Source organism: Trifolium pratense, linkage group LG2, assembly GCF_020283565.1.
Source record: "Trifolium pratense cultivar HEN17-A07 linkage group LG2, ARS_RC_1.1, whole genome shotgun sequence".
Classification (NCBI taxonomy): Eukaryota; Viridiplantae; Streptophyta; class Magnoliopsida; order Fabales; family Fabaceae; genus Trifolium; species Trifolium pratense.
The window spans coordinates 14,492,795-14,513,652 of record NC_060060.1 but is presented as its reverse complement, the minus strand read 5'-3'; the positions used below and the strand labels follow the sequence as shown (position 1 = coordinate 14,513,652).

Below are 20,858 nucleotides of genomic sequence, written 5' to 3'. Positions count from 1 at the left end.
AATGAGTTAAAAATTATAAAAATAAAGTGAAATTCAAAAATAGATATAATTTGACTTAAAATTATACTCTGATTGATTGAGGATTATACTACGATTGAACTTGATGACTTATAAATTATAAAAATGAAGTAAGATTTTAAAATCAAGAATAATTTAATTTATGCTTAATTAGTAAAATGGTCCCTTAAATATATTTTTGGTTTCAGATTGGTCCCTTAAAAAAAAAACTCGAATAGGTCCCTTAAAGAAAAAAAGGTCTGAATAGGTCCCTTAAAGACATATCCGTTAATTAGTTTGGTCCCTAAAAAAAGGTCCGAATAGGACCAGACTGGTTAACAGATATGTCTTTAAGAGACCTATTCGAACATTTTTTTTATTTAAGGGATCTATTCAAACATTTTTTTCTTTAAGGGACCAATGTCAAACCAAAAATATCTCATTTTACTAATTAAGCATTTAATTTAAGATTATACTTTGGTTTAACTGAAACATTATTAACCATAGTCATTGATGATAGTTATATTTCGGTTTAACTGAATCACTATTAACCATAGTATTTGACTGAGAATAATAACCCGAATGAAGTTTTTTTTTTTTGCTCAATAGTCCGGTTGAAGTTAATGACTTAAAATTATATAAGAAGTGTGTCAATAAGGCTGATGCTATCATGGACTGGTCACACAAGTGGTCCATGATGGACTATTAGTTTTCAAAATTTTATTTTCAATTTCAACCATTGGATGAAAGAACTGTATAGAGATTATCATAGACTTCCAACATCAAATAAGATGTATTTTCACTTCCTTTCTCCTTTGTCACATCATTTATCCCCTCTCTTCCGAGTTTAACTATTTATTTGGATTTTAATTTTTGCCAAAAAAATATTTGGATTTTAATTATTTTATACACAAAATTGAAAAAGGAAAAACATAATTAAACTTTATCCACTAGATCTGAGTTCATCTTCATCCAATTTATCATCATCATTTCCAATCTTATCTTCTTCATCATCATTGTCCTCAACCTCATAAACGTGGAAACTTCAGATCTGGATTCACCATACTCAACAACTTTATCGTCACAATCAGTTTATTATTATTATTATCAACCATTGCCAAAAATGGATATAAAATACTTAGTTTATCCTCTACATCATTTATAGAAGAAAAGTTCTATCCTGTCAAAAATAACAAGGGAATAAATTGCAGGTTCCTTCGCTGGAAAATACATATATGATCAAAAGATAGGGATGACAATTTGACCCATACCCAGAGGGTACCCGCAAAAATTACCCACAACGGGTAGGGTAAAAACCCGCATTTTGGGTACGGGCACGGGTATGGGTAATTACCCGCAAAAATGAACGGGTATGGGTGCGGGTACGGGTACCTTAGTACCCACCCCGCCCCATACCCGCATAATATATATTTATTTATTTTATTTATATTATTATATTATAATATATATAAATCAATTTAAAACAATACAACTCTACTAAACTATTACATATTTTTAATAAAAATATTTATTTATAACATAATATAAAAATAATGTGAATATTTAACATAAATATGAACTTTAATATAAGGTTAGTAATAATTTTGTTTATAATTTTTATTAGTCAATATTAAAATCTTTGAAATTTTTTTAATTCTATTAAAATTATATGATATTTTATAATTGATCAATTTATTTTTAGTAAAAATGCGGGTAATGGGTACGGGTATGAGTACCTAGGTACCCATAGGGTATGGGGACAGGGACAAAAGTTGTTACCCACGCGGGTATGGGGATGGGTACGGGTATTTTTTCAATCTGCGGGTATGGGGATGGGTACTATAGTACCCTACCCATACCCTACCCATTGCCATCCCTATCAAAAGAAGCTTGACCACAACACTTTTGCTTCTGTTGCTTCAAGAAACAATATTTTGGGAATTTTCTTTTTCATTCTCTCCATAGATTTCTATTTCAAAATCGGCATCCAACTCATCTGCAAGCATTTGGGTGGTATTGATAAAATAAAACAAAATGAATGTTTTAAACAAAAGAAAAAAGAAACACGAACTCTCCCTCTTCCTTGTCTCTCTCTTCCATCTTCACCATTGCTGCCTCTCCCTCTTCCATGCCGCCGCACCACTCTGTCGGACACAACGGTGGCATTATCGCTTTCTAATCGAATATCGTTCTCTTCTCCACCCCTCTCTGTCCGATACGGCGGCGACGTTCTCGCTGTCTCGTCGTCGTTTTGCCGCCGTCATTTCACAGTATCGCGTAATTCACATGACAAAAGCAATCCACTATGTTTCCTTCCTCCTTCTGCTCTCTCTTTTTTTTTTTTTTTATAAGATTTTGAAATCTGAGTTTAATAAAAATTTCTGGAAGCAATGGCTCTGGAAGAACAACCAATCTTGAGATTAAAATCTTAGATTGACAAACTCACAAAAGCAATGGATCTGAAAGAACATGACATACTAATGGTTGTTAAATTTCATTGACATTAAAAATTGTTTGTCACAAAGTTCATCTACGTTTCCGTGTTTTCATCCAAATTCATCCGAGTTTGCTTAAGATTTTTTGGACTGCGTCTTTCCTTCTTCTCTTGTTTTTTTTATTTAATTTCATTTTTATTATTACTAAAATTAAAATATATAGTACTACTTAATTTTAAGTTTTTAATTTGTAAGTTATTAGTATTAACTTAATGAGGACTGAATCCATTAATTGAGAGTAGGGATGAATATGCAAATAATTAAACTTACACAGTAAAAATGTAAAATATAATTATAAATATGAGATAGATAATGGAGTACACATGTCTTATTTTTATTGGTGTCACATCATGGTGTGCTGTTTGCACACCTCTTTATGAAGGTAACCTAGAAAAAACCTAAATGAATACTTCTTCCGGTCCTTTTTATAAGGAACACTTAGGGCAAAAAATTTGGTCCTTTTTATAAGAAACTTTGACCAATTTTCAAATGTTTTAAATGTTCAATTTCACTTATGCCCTTATTTATTATGAGAGAGAATTTAAAAATAAGTAAGTTAGTTGAATAAAGAGTAATTAAATAAGGGTATACATGGAATAAATTTAAATTTATAAGAGCACCCACATCCATACCACCCATGTTGGTGGTATAAATGGGCCCCACATAATATACTATATTATTTTATACTTTCCACCTATTTAAACTACTCAACCATATTTTCTAAATATCCATACCACTCATTAAACACTCTAACATGGACCCCACAACATTCTCAATATAATCCTAATTTATATTTTATATTAATATATAAAATGTATAATTGAAACAAATTAAATCAATTATATCATAATGCATTAAAAAAACAAATATATAAAATAAAATATTTGAAAAAAATTGAAAATATATTAAATAACATAGTACATGACACATAACTTATACGAAAGCCACCATTTTGCATGAAATTGGACCATGGATTGTGGTGGTTGGGGTTCATTGGCAAATGAAATGTGTGGAAGAAATTTTTTTAAAAAAGTTAAAATATATGATTCAAATTTAGACTAAATGTAGATGAAAAATTGTGATAGATTGAAATGGTTAATCACTTATTTATACCCAAACTACATTTTATAACTAAGTAGAAAAACTTGTAAAAAAATTTGACTATGAAGTGCAACGGTTATTTTTCTAACGGTAATAAATATTAAATGTGATGCTACAATTTTATTTTGAATATTTAATTTGGCTTTGAAAAAGAAAAGGAACACAAAGCACCGTGTCCATTCCTGGAAGTGGTGGTATCCTATTACCACTCTAAGCCTTTCAAATATCTCAACCCCTCTGACAAAGGTTGTAACATGTTGGCAAAAGTTTGTAAAGCCACCCGCGATGTTGCTGCTCTAACTGTATTAAATGAAAATAACTATGTTAAATGTGCTTCATTGGTCTGTGTGATTTTTTCAAAGTGTTCCTTATAAAAAGGACCGGAGGGAGTAATTATTTATCTGAATTAAAAAATTATGAGTCGATTATTGTATCTAATAGATAATAATATCACAATAAAAAACACAATTTCATTGTTTATAAGCCTTACACTATTTTTTTAACATCTTTTCATAAAAAAAATTCAATATTAACCATTATGAGGAAAAAATTTCAAAAAAAATTTCATTTGTCTCACCTATTTCTCTTTTCTCACTTTCTCTTCACAACCAAACGGACACTAACTCTCTTCGTTTCCCATTTTTACCCCTCTTTATGTCTCACTTTTACGCTCCCTCCCTCTACCTCCACCCCCACCCGCTTCACACACACACACACACACATCCCCCCCTCTCTCACTTTTTATCTATGCAAATTTCAGTTAATTACCCCTTTGTGACATGGATTCAGTTTGTCATGTGTCACATATGTAGTCAACGTTTACGTCATCACCATTAACGGAATAAACAGAGATAAGTGCAATTTGACAGACATAACACAATTTCAGGAAAGTATTTGATATTTTGAAAATTCCCTGATGTATTTGACAATTTTTGTAATTTAAGGGAGATATTTGCCCATCCACTCATTAAGTTTTGGGTTCATTTTATGTTTTGATCATTCAGTAACGTTACAAAATTTATAGTGTGTTTGATGTGCCAAAAATAAAAAAGGATTTAACAAGATAATTTTAGTTGTGGTTTGTTTGATTTTAAAATTGTTAGTGGAATTGGACAAACTGAAAGCTAAGAGATACCGTAATATAAAAATTGAAAATTCTTTTTTCTTATTGAATCGCATGACAAATTTTTCTCATTGTTAGTGAAATTACACGTTAAGAAATCTCAAATCAGTTACGAGATAACATGAATGAGTCTTTATAAGTGAGGACAATTAATCAAACATCGTATAAGACAAAATTTATTAATAACTATAAACTTTTGTTTTATACTTGTTGAAGATTATGTCACTCATTTGAATCTTACAAAGTTCTTCGGTTGAATGAGAAAATATTTAGACATGGCAATAAAACCTATACCTGCAGGTACCCACCCAAACCATACCCGCTTTGACGGGGAAAACCCGAGTTGACTGGGTTTAGGTTCGGGTTTGAGTTTTCCCCGATTTCAAAAGATGGGTTTGGGGCAGGTAATGGGTACATTGATACCCACCCCGAACCCGCCCCGCTTATACTAAAAATTAGATTTCACCTCTTTTAAATTAGAAACGCTTAAACAATCTCTATTACGTTCATATATTTATTTTTTATTTTAATTTGAATATTATACAAACCATTTTCTCTATTTTTTTTTCTTTATTTAAAAAAATATTGTTGTGAGAAAATAATTTTGGACATTTAACATTTTTTTTTTAATAATATTGTAGAAAGAGGCGTAATGGGAATACCCGATCCGTGTTGGGTATGAGTTTGAGATTATCATTTTTATCCCCGCTTGAATTTGGGATGAGTTTGGGGAAATCCAAACTTTATGGGTTTGGGTTTGGGGAGGGCAAAACTCGTCCCCGCCCCGCCCCATTGCCATGCCTAAAAATATTCAATTTACCTTTAAAAAAAAAAAAAAACTTATCACAGACAGCCTCACAGCCACATGTCATACTCATACAGCTGGAATAAAGAACAGAACGTACTCGTCCCCAGCGCACACAATCATTATCAATATTCAATTCAATACTCACGTCACGTGTCGTAACTCACTTTTCTTCTATTAACTGACGCTTTTACCCCTACTTGTCATTCGCATGTTTCTTCAACACGACACCGTTTCCGTCGCACTCTCAGTAGCAGTAGCAAATCGGAGAATGCCGATGGAGAAAATCTTCAACGGAAGAGAACAATTCACCGATTCTTCAAACACATTCAGTTCAATTCTAGCATTATCATTATGGCTTGGATCCATTCACTTCAACATCGCATTAATCCTCTTCGCTTTATTCTTCTTTCCTTTCTCCAAATTTCTCGTGTTCGTTCTCTATCCCTCTCAATTCCACCATTTTTTGATTCATAATAATTTTGTTGATTTTTTGTAATTTGTGTGAAACAGGGTTTTAGGGTTTCTGTTTTTATGCATGGTGCTTCCATTGGAAGCTAAGAGTAAATTTGGAAGAAGATTGTCTAGGTAGAGTTTCGCTTTCGTTGTTAATTTATGACGTGAAATTTGAGTTTTTTTTTTGGTTAAAAATGTAATTTTTATTGTTTTGGGATATTTCATTTTCAGGTACATATGCAAGTATGCTTGTAGTTACTTTCCCATCACGCTTCATGTAGAGGATATAGAAGCCTTTGATCCTAATCGTGCTTATGGTTTGTACTATGTACCCAATAAAACATGACAATTGAGATGTTTCTGGTGTTCTTTTTACATGAATTATGTTGTTTCTTGAAATGATAATAAGATAAATTGGTAAAAGTAAGAGTCCGTAAGTCCTAGCTCAACTGGCAATGCCGATATTGCTAGGTTGGATGCCTTTACTTAGGTTCGAACATGAGATCTCGCAGTGTGTGAGTTTCAATGGTACTTGCCACATTGTCTACACACCCCCAAAAAATAAAATTGGAAAAGAAAGAAAATTGAGAACCTTGTTTCCTATTTTTTTATTTAATGGCTGTAGTTGTTTTTATGTTGATAGGCTTTGCTTTAGGAAGAAAATTAACATAGGAATGTGGGAGGGTAGATAAATGTAGATTTGGATAATCATTTTATGGAATGGGAGCTTGGTGACGAATGTGGAAAGTTTGATTATTGACTGAAATTCAAAGCAGAGATGAAGCTTAGCTCGATAATTTAGTCTGATCTGTAATGCTTGATGTAGTAATTACAATATTTCTTCGGAGCTTTCAGTTTTAGTGTACTACTACTTCCGCTTTTGTCTTCTGCTTCTCCATGATATGAAGCCACAGAGAGATGTTTTTTCTTCTTAATGTACTCATTTTTTGGGTGTTTAATTTAATCCATTAGTTTTCCAGAGGTGCCTCAGCTTAGGATGTTGTCTGTATGGATTTTTTTGTTTTTGTTTTTGTTTCTAGCACTAATAAGTTATAACCAATAATGAAGATCAGTTGAAATTCTTGAAATTTCTACTCTGGTAGTTGTTTTAATTGCTCAATTGGATTCCTTTTATGTTGATGTATAGTACCAAATTAAGGCTGACCATTAAATTTTGATTTCTACATTAAATAGATTGGTGCTTGTTGTTGACAACATTGACTATCTTTTCATTTCTGTATTTTAATAATCAGGATTAGCCTTTTTGCATAACCACTCTAATAACTACTTTAAATGAAAACCCCAAATATGACTGTTAGTTTGTTGTGTTGAATTGACTTTGTTCTTAATCTTATATCAGAAACGTGATTTACAAGCTTTAACTAAGCTTTATATTTCCTTATTATGTAACTAGTAAAATTTACGATAAGCTTTATATTTCCCCACTGTTTGATTCATGTAATTCCTTGTTTTCTACAATTGGATTTTTAGAAAGTCAAAGTAACTGTTACTGTTTCTCTAGTTTTCCCAGTTATCGTGGTATTTTTCTGTTGAAAGGGGGTTTCAAACTCAATTTTGTCTTCAGAATTTGACCTATATTTTCTAATAAGTCATTGGTTATACTTTTTTGGTGTATCTTCTTGTTAGTTGCTCATTGTTGATAGTAACAACAGTGGAACAAATATGCAGTTTTTGGTTATGAACCACATTCAGTTTTGCCAATTGGCGTTATTGCACTAGCTGACAACACAGGTTTCATGCCTATTCCAAAAGTTAAAGTTCTTGCTAGCAGTGCGGTAAAACAAACTTTTACTTGAGGCACTAATGATTTATAATAGTTACTGAGGATTCCATTATAAGTTTTCTTTTCACATTTGAATTATAGGTGTTCTACACACCATTTTTAAGACACATATGGACATGGTTGGGTCTTTCACCAGCAACAAGGAAAAATTTTATCTCCCTATTAGCTGATGGCTATAGTTGCATTTTAATACCTGGTGGTGTTCATGAGACGTTTCTCATGCAGCGTGGTACTGAGGTGCATTGCTTTTTGCCCTCATCTTACTCGATGCTCATGTGATTTTTCTCCCTTTTTGACCAGTCGTTTGATACTTTTTTTCCTCTGATAATAATGAATGTTTTCATTTTCCTCCGGAAATAGGATTGTTGACGCAAAGTTCAATAATATGTTTTGAATTTCAATTTCAATTTATATATATATAGTTTTTTTCTTAATATATCTCATATCTAATTTTAATTTAGATGGGAGGAAAGAGAATTCTGTTCTTTTATTTCATTTGTTTAGTTGGAGTTTCAAGATCAATAACCAGAAATCATTCACCCTACTTTTTTTGTAATTCTTGCATGTTGGCATACAAATCACAGTTCGAGTTGAGTCTGCTGTATGATAAGTAAAATATTGTAGAATATAATATAAGAGATAAAATTGTGACTAACCACATATATTACACCAAATATACAACAATTTTTGAAATATAGCAGCCTACAAGTATGTGTTGTCTATCCAACAAACATGTACTGTCCTAAAAGCATTGGTTCTGGGTTGGACTGTTTTTTTTTAATACTGTTTCTATATATAAGAAGAGTTCTATCCATAAAATGGGTCTTGCATGAATGACTTCCTTATGCTATGTTATGTTATGTTATGTCATTGTATATTTAGTTTCATAGATGTTAACAGGATAACCTGTCTTTACTATATAGATTGCTTACCTTAAGGCAAGAAGAGGTTTTGTTCGCATAGCAATGGAGAAAGGCCATCCATTGGTTCCAGCTTTCTGCTTTGGTCAGGTACTTATTTCTTCTCTTGTTCTCTTACATTCACGTAGATCCCTTATACTGGTGCACCTTTACTTTGACTTTACATGTCAGAGTCATAAAAGTAACAACTATTACTATGAAATCTACCTGTGTGTCACTTCCGTATATGTCAACATCATTTTCTTTACTATCTTGTTTTTGTTTTACTGCGATATATTATTACTCATAAGTTGAAGATAACTATCCTTTTTGGTGTAACTTTACAGTCAGATGTCTATAAGTGGTGGAAACCAGGTGGAAAGTTCTTTCTGAACTTCTCGAGGGCTATCAAGTTCACTCCTATATGTTTTTGGGGTATTTTCGGGTGCGTGTTTCTTTTATGTGTCAATTTGCATCTTGCCGTGTTTCTTATAAGTGTCAATTGGCATCCTGCTGTTGTCATTCTTCTTGAAATTGAACATGTACAATTGATTGAATTGAAGAGGATGGATTAATACAGTAAAAGATCTTTAAGATTACTTTCCACATTCAAAATGATGACAACAAAAGGAATTGGCACTTAATATAGAAAAATAGTAAAAATTGGCCAGCTTTTGTTGAAAATACGCTTGAATTATTTGTTAAAAAATGTGATTGAAAAAGTTGGATTCAATTGGTGCAGTTCGGGATGTATGCCTTTTCCGGGATGTATGCCTTTTCCAATCAGCTATCACTAATAGTAACTGCCAACGGCCAAACACTTTCTTTTAGAATCTTTTTCATTCAGAATAATTGATTTGAGTAGCCCAACTGTTGTGCACAAACAAGAGTCTAAACTATAGTTAGCACTTAGCATGGAAGTTCTTTCATCTCCAGTTTTAAAAGAAAATTTAAACAGATCATCTCATCTCCTTTTTCAGATCCCCGGTACCATTCAAACATCCAATGCATGTGGTGGTGGGTAAGCCAATTGAGCTCGAGAAAAATCCAGAACCAACCACAGTGGAGGTATGCACTGTTTTAAAGTCTTTTATGTTAAATAGGATTCACAAGGATCCAGTAATTTAGAACCTGTCCTAAGTTTAAATGTCCCAATTTTATTTCTCATTAAGGAAATTTGGAGGAGTTCTATACGACACTTCCATGTCTTACTTTTACCTTTGTGTACCATGTAATATACTTTCATAATCAAGAACTAATTACAAAAAATGTAAATATGATGCCCCAGCATAGAACTGTTTCTAGATGGAAATTCTTGTTATTGTGTCATAGATATATGCAAATGTCGATGGTTCAGCTGACCAAAATACTTGCTTATTTGAACCTGCTTTTAGATTGCCAAGATACATAGTCAGTTTGTGGAAGCACTTCAAGATCTCTTCGAAAGGCACAAAGCTCAAGCTGGCTATCCAAACCTCGAGTTAAAAATTGTTTGATAAGGCTTTAATGTCGTCTCATGTCTTTCATTGGTTATTTATGTATTTTCAGTTCTATTTTAGGGATGGGGGTTGGTGAATGTAATTTTGCTATGTATATTGCATGCATACTTATAAAAGACCATCACCTGCAGGGTAATTAAATAGTCCTAGTAATAATGTGAAATGAGGTGGTGGCTATTTTTCGCTATGTTTATCAATAATTATTTCAATATAACAAATTGATGAAATTGAGTATTTGAAAAACAAAATCTTGATGTAATTGTTGACCTTGCTATCATCATGGTCGGTCTAAGGGCAAGGCTACACAAACCCTCATACATTCACTATTTTTTTTTTTTAAAAAAAAACCTTCTCTATCATTTTTCTATTCACAAGGCCCTTTTATTTCTTTACAAAAACAATGATATGTTGCACTTGCTCTTAGTTAATGCAATTGTGTGGCATATTCTTGATTTTTTTTAAAGGCAATATTGAATTTTTAATTTATTCGTAATATATGAATATGATAAATTCTTTTGTCGTAAAACTCATGAATTTTATGGTAATTTCTCGCATATAAATCCTTACACTAAAGTCTGTTTTAGACCTCAAAATGTGTTGAGTAGATACTAAGCATAGACCTTCTAATTTGAATGAAATTAATTGTGTGACATGACATGGAAGTTAAATTGTTGGGTGTAAAACTATTTTATAGCTATGTATGCCATTAAAGTCTAAACAAATTGATAAATGTTCCGTTGCATAGCCACACATATATACAGATATAAGTTGAGTTGAAACTTGAAAGGAAATATAGAATTTAATGTAAAATATGAAGTACTAATTAATAAATAAATAATGAATGAATACTATAATCAAGCCACAAGCAACATGAAGTAGGTTGACCAAAGAGTAACCGCAATTGACGCCAATGCATAGGTCCACAGCATGATAATAGAACATTCACTTTCACCAGCTCCAAATAATTGGGCTATGGTACCTGACATAGGAAATTATCATAAAGTTTCAACAATTATGCAACCAAAGCTATAATTAGTAAATTTGATTTAAACTATAGGAGTATAAGAAAATTATAAGAGTTTATTTATTTATTACCTATACTCATAGCTGGAGGAAGTGCATATTGAAGGAGAAGTATAAACTGATATAAAGGATCTACTTGCACCAAACCCAAATGTGTTGCTCCTTTAACAATAAGAATACCAAAAATTGGTAGCAAAATATATCTCACTACTATGATTCCTATAATTGTCCAAAATGGAGTGCTTGCTCCCTTCAATCCTGCTCAAATTGTAAACATATCGGTCAAAATAGTTTCTCAGTTAACTTTTATTGTCAGAGGTTATGATGTGACAAGACATATCACATTGCATGTTGATCTCACGTTAGTCCATGTATTTTCCAATTTGCAAAAACTATTTTGACAGATGCGAGAACTAATTTGTCTATTTACTCTATAAGATAAGAAACTATATAAACTTATGACTAGCATTGTATTTACATGTAGTTTTACCTTTAAGAAGGTTGGCACCCATTATAAGGGTTATTGTTGGAACAGCAGCATCACTGCATGTAATAATAGGATAATGTAACCTTATATATGTAATTCCAAAATCTTAAAACATGAAAATTTGAGATGCATACCCCAACATGGAAGCAGAGTCTTCAATCACATGAAGAGGAGCATTGCTTCCAATCATTAAACCATTTAACTTAGGAACTACACCAATTGTAAATCCAACAATCTGCATTAACAAAAGTTTAATCATAATTTTTTATTTGTTATTCATATATATATTTTACATGAATAACATATGAGCAATGTATCATACCGCTCCAAGAGTTGCTGGTGAAAATATGCCTCTGAAATTGGGGTTGCTGAAAATCATTCCACATTGATACTTCATTTTATATAAGATATGTCCCTGCAATTAGATTTATAATAATTAGAAAAATTTCTTTCTTGTTGAATTTTTTCTAGAGGAAGACTTGGATGGTCACAAAGATTTAGTCTTTCTATTTCGTCACACATACATGTTTAAATGAAGGTAGAAAGATAAAATAATTAAATAATATATATTTTAGAAATAATTAAATGATATGTATTTTTACGTGAGTGTGATTAAATGAAGTGACCAAATACTTGTGACCATATAAGTATTTTTCTTTCGAGGTGTGTTATATCAACATCAACTTGTGGGACAAAAATATGACATATTCTCTCTCTCTCCACTCACAACACGGAATCTGATACATGCATATTAAAAAAAAGTGTATATTTGTTGTATTTTTGTTAGAGAATTGTGTTTGAATAACATTTTCCTTTTTTTTTTCTTTCTAAATGTACAATATATTGCAAACAAAAGGCTAAATTGCACTTTTAGCTCCCTAACTTTCACAAACTTGCGAATTGCGATTTTGGTCCCCTAACTTTCACAATAGCATTTTTGGCCCCTAACTTTAATAATATCACTTTTGGCCCCTAACTTTAGCCCCTTTTTGCAAAAGGCTGACCCCGTTGCTTTTGACCAGGTCAACGCACACGTGGACAGTGACTCACATGTCACATCAACATGTCTTGCCACATGAGTCACTGTCCACGTGTGGCAAGACATGCTAATCAGAGGCATGTGAGTCACATTTCACGTGTGCGTTAACTTGATCAAATTCTGTGTGTGGGGGGGGGGGGGTGGGGGTGGGGGGGTGTAACGTTAGGGGGCTATAAGTGCTATTATGAGAGTTAGAGGGACAAAAATGCAATTTAGCCTAAACAAAACTACTCTAAGATTATAATCTCAATATTTGATTAGTAATAAAATATCTAATAATAGAGAAGTTTGTAACAACCTTTATTTTCTGCTCAGACTCATTCTTGGAAAGCAATAGGATGTATGAATCATCCACATTGCCTTTTACTGCATTTATAGTATCTGATGATCCCTCCTCAGTGAATGATTCTGATACATCCCTTGAAGCCTCAAATGTAATGGAGTCACTACTTTTGTTACCTTCTTTCTGAACTTTACTTGATGAAATCCTCATTATGTTATACACATAAGTCCATATAAAGATAGCTCCAATCTATAATTTCACCAAAGAATTAATACAAGTTCATAAAACAAATAAGAAACAATCGTTTAATTTTGATACACTGTCAGCGTAAAAAAAAATTACATGTTCAAAAATCACAACCAATTAAATATGTAACTTTAGAAGCCATATGATTAAAGTCAAATAGTTTTAATGATCTGACGATTACACTTGATCGAAAAAGTAGTTTTTTTTTACACCGACTGTGTAGATATGTTAAATGCAAGATACATACTGCCATAGAAAGTGAAGCATAAGCCATTCCATATTGATAGCAGACATCAGGGTCACCAAAAGGACTGCCTTTGTCTTTACATATTGCTGGGATAATGATTATAGGCAAGTTTCCTAAATTTCCTGTTCATATATAAACCTTAAAAAATAAGATCAACCAACAGATGCATCAAGCAATACATAACATGAGTATGAAGCAAGATCTTTTAGTACTTTTTAATGTAACTTCGTAGAATTATTGCACCTACTATGAGAAGAGAAGAGATCTACCTGCAGAACAAACACCTACTATGAGACCTTCAATGTTTTTGGGAGGCCTTGTCAGTATGATAAGGATCCATCCTAAGGCTGAGCCTAACAAAAATGTAATCAATATATTCACTGGCATGAACCACCTAAAAATCACAATAAAAAAGTGTTACAAACCATAATCAAGAAATCAAATCCTCAAATCAAAATTAGCAACAAAAAAATTGAACAATATATATAACAACTCACAATAAAACAACATTCTCGAATGTGACCGTCTCGGCTAAACTACCTCCAATCAGAGCAGGATTAAACACATAATGTACAAGCTGTCACACATGAATTATAGTTGTCAATATATATAAGCAGAAGAAAAAAATGTTGTTGAAGAATTTATAGAGTTATTACATGATTAGTTTGATTCCTTGCATCTTTTCCCAACAAATTAATGTTATCAAGTGCAAGAAATAAGCCAATTGCAGTGACTATTAGTACTTTGATGACAGGAAAAGAAGCAACAGTAAATAGCTCCAGAAAACCCATTTTTACAGTAACTTCTTCCAAAACTATATGCTGATTATAAATTTATCCTGCACACAAAAAACAAATGTTTTATCTTATGGTTATAGATATAAAAAACTAGCACAATATTAGTTCTTTCTTTCATAATTATCATTGATGCTATTTTGGTCCAATGAAATGAAGTTGAGTATAAAGAACATATATACTTAGCATGAACCATATATCATGTACCTTATCAAGTAGGTTGTATATTGCAGCTTCCTCAAATTTGTGTGCTTTTAATTTTAATGATTGAATTTGAAGTGAGGCCAAAAAAGAGGGGACAAAATAACATAGGACTATTGTGTAGCATCAAGTGAGTTGTATATTACAGCTATACTACTCGGGTCTCGAAAAAAAGTCGGGTCAACAAAAGTTGATGTCTAATTCTAATTTATCTAGTCAATAATCAGATACATTATTTTTGTCTACCCAATTTTTTCTTAGTAAATTACCGTAAGCAAGACTTTGATAGAGTAAATCATCAAATTGGTTTCTGACTTTGTAGAACACACTCAAATAGGTTATTGACTTTATGAATATTTCAAAAAGGTTTCTGATTCTGTTAAATTTTATTCAAATTAATCCTTCTGAATGTAGGTTAAGGACTAAATTGATAGTCTGTTCAAAAAAAGGACTAAATTGATAGTAAGCGGATAAAGTTAGAGACTAAATTGATGGTAAGTTATTAAAATTTAGAAATTTATTTAATAGTAAGTAGCTAAATACAAGACTAACTTGACAGATTAATAAAGTCAACATTTTTTTTGAGATATTCGCAAAGTCAGGAAGCTATTTATGACTGTGTTACAAAGTTATATATCAAATTGTTTTTTTTTTTTTAATTTATTTTTTGGTCAAGATCAAATTGGTAATTTACTCCTTTAATATCTAAATATATCACTAAATATCAGTAAAATCTTTTTTTTTTTTACAAAAATATCAGTAAGTTTTAGTACTTTAAACTGGCCATGAAACTAATTTATGCTTTGAGTATTTAGTTATGTGTGTTTTTATAGAAATGAAAGATTGATTCCACCCATAAATTCAGTGTTCTTAATTAATTATCTAGTCATATTCATTGTTTAGAGGATAAGTGTTTAATTAGTAGACCCATTTGTTAGTTGATTAGTTGATGTAATAATTGAGAAGAAACAAACAACCATGATACGGTAAAGCGACAAAACAACATTTTTTTTCCCCACAAGGTAGTACCACTTGGAAAATAAGTTCAAAGTTGATTTTTTGATGAAATAAGGACAGCTGAAATTATATGTGTAAGTTGGGTTACTTCAAGCCAAATTAGTAGTATTTGGACTTTTGGACAATATGTTACTACTTTTAAGCTATACAAATCAAACTTTAACTCTAAAAATTTGTTTTATATTAAATACTAGATCAGTAGAGAGTTTTGATAAGCATAAACAAAACGTTGATGTTAAATGAGTGAATGCAAGATGATGTGATTGTATGGAAACAAAATACCACAAGGTAGGAGTAAGTCAAATGCCAGCCAGGCATTCTAGAAGCCTAGAACTGTGTAGAGGCATCTGAATTGGTGACTATTGAGAATGAATTGATTCTATGAAATATGAATGATGTAACATAACATTAGTGAAAGGGAACCTTTTGTTTTTTTTAATAACTAGGTAGTATTATGGGGAGGAACGAACGAACAAGACACAAAGGGCTATAAGGATTATAAGGAAAGGAAACATGATCTGGATATGATTGAAAAACTAGAACATCGACCCGTGCGGTGCACGGATCTGATTAGCTGTAAGATATATAATGATAAAATAAGATATGATAATTCCAATAATGTAAGGTATATGAAAAAAGTTGAGTAACATAAAACGATAGTTCAACAATAATTTTGGAAAAATATTTATACAAAGAAAATTATGTTATATTACAGAAGACTTCCTTATAGACCACATTTGAAGTCTTAGTCGTATCTTCACCGTCGTCATCGATGATCAATATTTTTAACTCTTTTCTAGAAGTAACTCTTGAAATTACAACATATATATTATACAACTAACCATGTGAAAACACTGGCGACAGAAGATATATCCCAACATGCTTTAAAGATTGTCCCTGACTCTTATTAATAGTCATCGCAAAAGAAATCATTATAGGAAATTGTCTCCGTTGAAATTTTTTTGAACAAGCCAAAATGAAATATATATATATATATATATATATATATATATATATATATATATATATATATAGAGTCAGGATCCGTTGACACCAACTAGTTTGACACCAAATGTTACACCTCTCAATAACGTTTTAACCGATATAAATTTTATAAAATCCACCGTTGGATTGAAAGTTTACATCATATAGATCATTTGTGTAAAATTTCAGACAAATCCAAAATCATTTGATATGCTATTGAGACACATAAAGATTAACGGCATTTAAAAAAATACAAAAACCGTTAATTTTGATGTATCTCAATAACATATCAAATGATTTTGGATTTATTTGAAATTTTACACAAATGATCTATATGATGTAAACTTTCAATCCAACGGTGGATTTTATAAAATTTATATCGGTTAAAACGTTATTGAGAGGTGTAACATTTGGTGTCAAACTAGTTGGTGTCAACGGATCCTGACTCATATATATATATATATATATATATATATATATATATATATATATATATATATATACTAAAGCAAATAGTCTACACAGCACAAGACGTGCCACGAGACTAAGAAATGTTACAATAGAGTCAAAACACAAGAACCAAAAGAAACTAAACAAGGCCCAAACAAGTCATAGGACTAGACCACCAACTATGACAATTCAAAGCTAGCGTACTACTCGTCGCTTTCAACCACCTATAAGAAAAAGTCTTGATCTTGTCCAACATATGATGCACCGAACATGTTGAGGCTCTGAACAACCTGTGGTTTCTTTCGGTCCACACAACCCACACACAAGCAAGCCATATGAGCTGCATAAAAGAACGTCGTGCTCGAAGACCACCTGCTGAAGCTGTAAACTGAACAAAATGATCTGCAAGAGTCTGGGCAGTCACCAAAGAAGAGTCAATCCATGAGCTGATAAGAGACCAAAGAGCACCAAAAGTACTGCACGAAAGGAACAAGTGTTGAACCGTCTCAGCCTCACCACAACCAGAAACACAATGATGGGCCGCCACAGGTAAAATCCCTCGAGTAACCAGGTTTGTTTTGGTAGGTAACCTGCCCCGCAAAAGTCGCCAGGCACAGATGGAAACCTTCAAAGGAACCTGACGATGCCAAATAAGACCTGACGCATCATCCAAAGTAATTGCATCATGTGACGTCAAAAGCTGATATGCACCACGAACCGTGTAATCGTCGTCCAGGTCAGACTGCCACAACCATCTATCTGAGACATGATCCTGCAAAGAAAGGGTAAGTAGTAAAGACTGACACTCCCCCAACAACTCCTCCTCCCACGCCCTCAACTGACGCCTCCACACCCACGCCTTCCCTCCAGCCCCCTAACCTTGCATAAACATCTCAGCCACTGAAGCCGATTTGTTTTTTGCCAGGTCAAACAGTCGCCCAAATCGCTCCTGCAACGAGGTCCCATCCACCCAGGGATCAGTCCAGAAAAAAGTGTCGGACCCATCCCCCACACGTCTCGAAACATGCTCCCTGAACCACCCTCCCCTATCTCACCTCCACCATCCCTAATACGCGCCAACTCCCTCCACCACGTAGACACACGTGCTCCACCCTCACACAGCCTGCCCCTTTCAACCCCATAACGTCCTGCCAAAACTCGAAACCACATACCCTCCCTATCCACTAACATCCTCCAACACCACTTCCCTAACAGGGCCAAGTTAAACTCCCTCAACTGCCTAACCCCCAAACCCCCGTACTCCTTACGCAAACATACAGTTTTCCAGTTAATCCAAGATATTTTCCTAAAATCCTCACTACCACCCCAAAAAAATTTAATCAAAATAGATTCAATAGAAGAGATAGTACCTGAGGGAGCTTTAAAGAAGGAAATAGCATAGATAGGCAGAGGGGTCAACACGGATTTAAGCAGAACTAGACGACCACCAAAAGAAAGAAAGCGACTCCTCCAACCCGATAAACGATTCTTTAAACGATTTAAAACTGGTTCCTAAAAACTTAAGCGCCTCGGATCACCCCCAATAGGAAGACCCAAGTAAAGGAAAGGGATCTTCCCCACTTTACAACACAGAGCCGACGTCGCCTCACCTAACCAAGAATCATGGATATTAACCCCAACCAGCATGCTCTTGTGAAAATTAACCCGCAGACCAGACATAGACTCAAACAACACAAAGACAACACGCAGCGCACGGACATTCGCCCAACTCTTAGTCCCTAAAAGCAATGTATCATCGGCCAACTGAAGGTGCGACACTGATACATGTCTCCGTTGAAAATCTAGGTATGAAAACCTGATCACCAATATTACTTCCTGAAATAATTTTTCCTTCAAGAGCACGTTTTCCCAATCTCGTAATAATAAGTCTTGTTCCATTGCATAATCCTAATTTTTTATTCAAATTCCTTAATAGCATAACTGGAACTCCAACTTTAAGTCTCAACTTGTGATTTGGAAGTCCCGACGTAGAAATCGTGTTCAAAAATTCGGGAGTATGAACATCATCCACTGTTTGACCGTCTACATTTTGTGTGAGTGGAGTATCATAACTTAAATATGTTTTTTCTTCACCAGGAATTAAATCCAACATATAATCATTTGTTGTGTCGACTATTGAATTTTTAGGAGCTAGTATAGCTTTATTTTGGAAATACGTTATATCGTTCATGTTTTGTAAAAGTTTGGGTGGTCACTGTCGTTTCGTGATCAAAATAAGTTTTAATTAAGAAAAATAGTAACAAGGTAGTTAACCTTGGTCGTCTCACAATGACCTCTAATTTAATAATTAGTAAAAATAAGAACAATGAATAACACAATTAAATATGGGGTTTTGGGTTTGTTTAGATCGAAAGAGTATTAGAAATTCAATTGATAAAAAGACAATCAATCCATTGGTTTTAGGAAAACTTCGTTATGATTCTATCCTCGGTTCACATAAAATATTGTTTATATATTCATGCCTTGGTTGGTTTATAAGACCGATTATACAAGCGATAAACAGTTTATACGAATTCATTCGATTAAGCAAAGAATGTGTTCAACTAACCATGAGTAGTGAACAAGCGTCACTTAGAACACGGTTTGTATCATGACAGATTTCGACCAACCCTTTTTTGCTAAGCGCGAAAAAACCTATATCAATTCCTATTCGAACTAATCATACAAGCGATGAATCAATCCGAAAAGTCTCACAATATATAACTCAAAATAGAGATTAAGCATCACTATATTCGAGTTTCATAAATAAATAAAGAGCATGAATTGATAAGAGAAGACAATAAATAAATAAACTGAATTACTATTAAGAATTGAACCTCAAGAAGTCATGAACGATGTTCCCGTATACCAATGAATCAACCTAGGGTTTTTAGGCTTCCATGAGAGCAAAGCAGCCCTTCTTTTCTATTTTGCGTGAATACTCAATTGTCCCTGAAACCCTAGCTGTGTTTTTGCTTAAGTACTCAGAGAAAATTGGGCTTAAAAAGCTACGGGTCGAAAAACATAAGTTTGACCCGAAATTACATTATTTTCATAAAGTCTGGAACATAAACGTAAATATTTGACTGCTTTGCGCTCCGAAATGGGTTCTGGCCTTAACATGAAAGTTGTAGCTCTTTCTCTTGTCTTTCCAACGCATATTCGCACACCTCAATCCGATACTCGTAGCTCAAGTTATGACCTGTGGACTGAGAAGGATCAACATGCAATTAAATCCGAAAATTAAATAAATGAAATTCTGGCACACTAGTATTAAGATGTTGTACTCAACGCTTCACCACTATAGTATACTTTTAATGTGTGAATCAATGATCCAACATCCAACAGCGCATACACAAGGAATAATAATCTAAATAAACTGAAAGTAAATTAACACAGTGATTTGTTAACCCAGTTCAGCATAAGCCTACTCTGGGGGATACCAATCCAGGAGTGAATCCACTATGATAGTATTAGTTTGAAGCCCTCAATAAACCTCCCGTTTATGACTTCTCACCTAATTACCACCCGTGCTATATCCTACCTAAGACACACCTAGGTATGAGAACCTCCGCTCACCTCCTCTTGATCACAGCCACTGTGATCGTACACTTCTAGATTCAATAGGTGAAGACACACTTCATAAAACACACACGAATTCCTTACTTAAAAGCTTTGGAATTGTATACACACACTATCTCCTTGCTTAGAAGCTCCAGAGATATTACAATGCACAAACGCTCAGTTCCTAGTCTAGTGGGAAATCAACACAAGACTTAGAACACAATAGACACAGTACTAAAACCTAAACTCACGCTTTGTAAGACTCAAATCTGGTTTCAGTGAATTGAACAATGGAGTCAACCTTCTTTAAATAAACTTCACGAGCTCAGGCTAGGTCTTCAATT

General features: G+C 33.2%; 2 protein-coding genes across 3 annotated transcripts; one reads left to right on the top strand and one right to left on the bottom strand.

The window, feature by feature from the left end:
- Positions 1–5,670: 5,670 nt before the first annotated feature.
- On the top strand, positions 5,671–10,422 carry LOC123907444 (diacylglycerol O-acyltransferase 2D-like). The gene is made up of 9 exons (XM_045957733.1): positions 5,671–5,953; positions 6,035–6,109; positions 6,209–6,294; positions 7,667–7,773; positions 7,863–8,018; positions 8,705–8,791; positions 9,028–9,125; positions 9,661–9,748; positions 10,075–10,422. The coding sequence occupies exons 1-9, from the start codon at positions 5,733–5,735 to the stop codon at positions 10,174–10,176; spliced, it is 1,020 nt and encodes a 339-aa protein (XP_045813689.1). The 5' UTR covers positions 5,671–5,732; the 3' UTR covers positions 10,177–10,422.
- Positions 10,423–10,838: 416 nt separating this feature from the next.
- On the bottom strand, positions 10,839–14,676 carry LOC123907442 (protein PIN-LIKES 3-like). 2 transcript variants are annotated; one of them, XM_045957732.1, is made up of 11 exons: positions 14,506–14,664; positions 14,161–14,342; positions 14,002–14,081; positions 13,774–13,898; positions 13,505–13,626; positions 13,027–13,260; positions 12,012–12,104; positions 11,824–11,924; positions 11,693–11,745; positions 11,275–11,460; positions 10,839–11,158 (listed from the first exon to the last, which is right to left on the bottom strand). In XM_045957732.1, the coding sequence occupies exons 2-11, from the start codon at positions 14,293–14,295 to the stop codon at positions 11,034–11,036; spliced, it is 1,254 nt and encodes a 417-aa protein (XP_045813688.1). In that variant the 5' UTR covers positions 14,296–14,342; positions 14,506–14,664; the 3' UTR covers positions 10,839–11,033. The 2 variants fall into 2 exon arrangements, with proteins under 2 accessions (XP_045813688.1, XP_045813687.1); XM_045957731.1 differs by having other exon boundaries at positions 14,161–14,676.
- Between the last annotated feature and the right edge of the window lie 6,182 nt (positions 14,677–20,858).

Bases quoted from the DNA above. Each gene is read 5' to 3' on its own strand.
- LOC123907442 (XM_045957731.1), bottom strand. From the start codon at position 14,295: ATGGGTTTTCTGGAGCTATTTACTGTTGCTTCTTTTCCTGTCATCAAA. The intron at 11,925-12,011 runs GTATGATACATT...TTGTTAATGCAG, and splicing joins CACCAGCAACTCTTGGAGCG to ATTGTTGGATTTACAATTGG. The intron at 11,461-11,692 runs GTAAAACTACAT...CAATTTGAGCAG, and splicing joins GGGTGCCAACCTTCTTAAAG to GATTGAAGGGAGCAAGCACT.
- LOC123907444 (XM_045957733.1), top strand. From the start codon at position 5,733: ATGTTTCTTCAACACGACACCGTTTCCGTCGCACTCTCAGTAGCAGTA. The intron at 5,954-6,034 runs GTTCGTTCTCTA...TGTGTGAAACAG, and splicing joins CCTTTCTCCAAATTTCTCGT to GGTTTTAGGGTTTCTGTTTT. The intron at 6,110-6,208 runs GTAGAGTTTCGC...TTTCATTTTCAG, and splicing joins TTTGGAAGAAGATTGTCTAG to GTACATATGCAAGTATGCTT.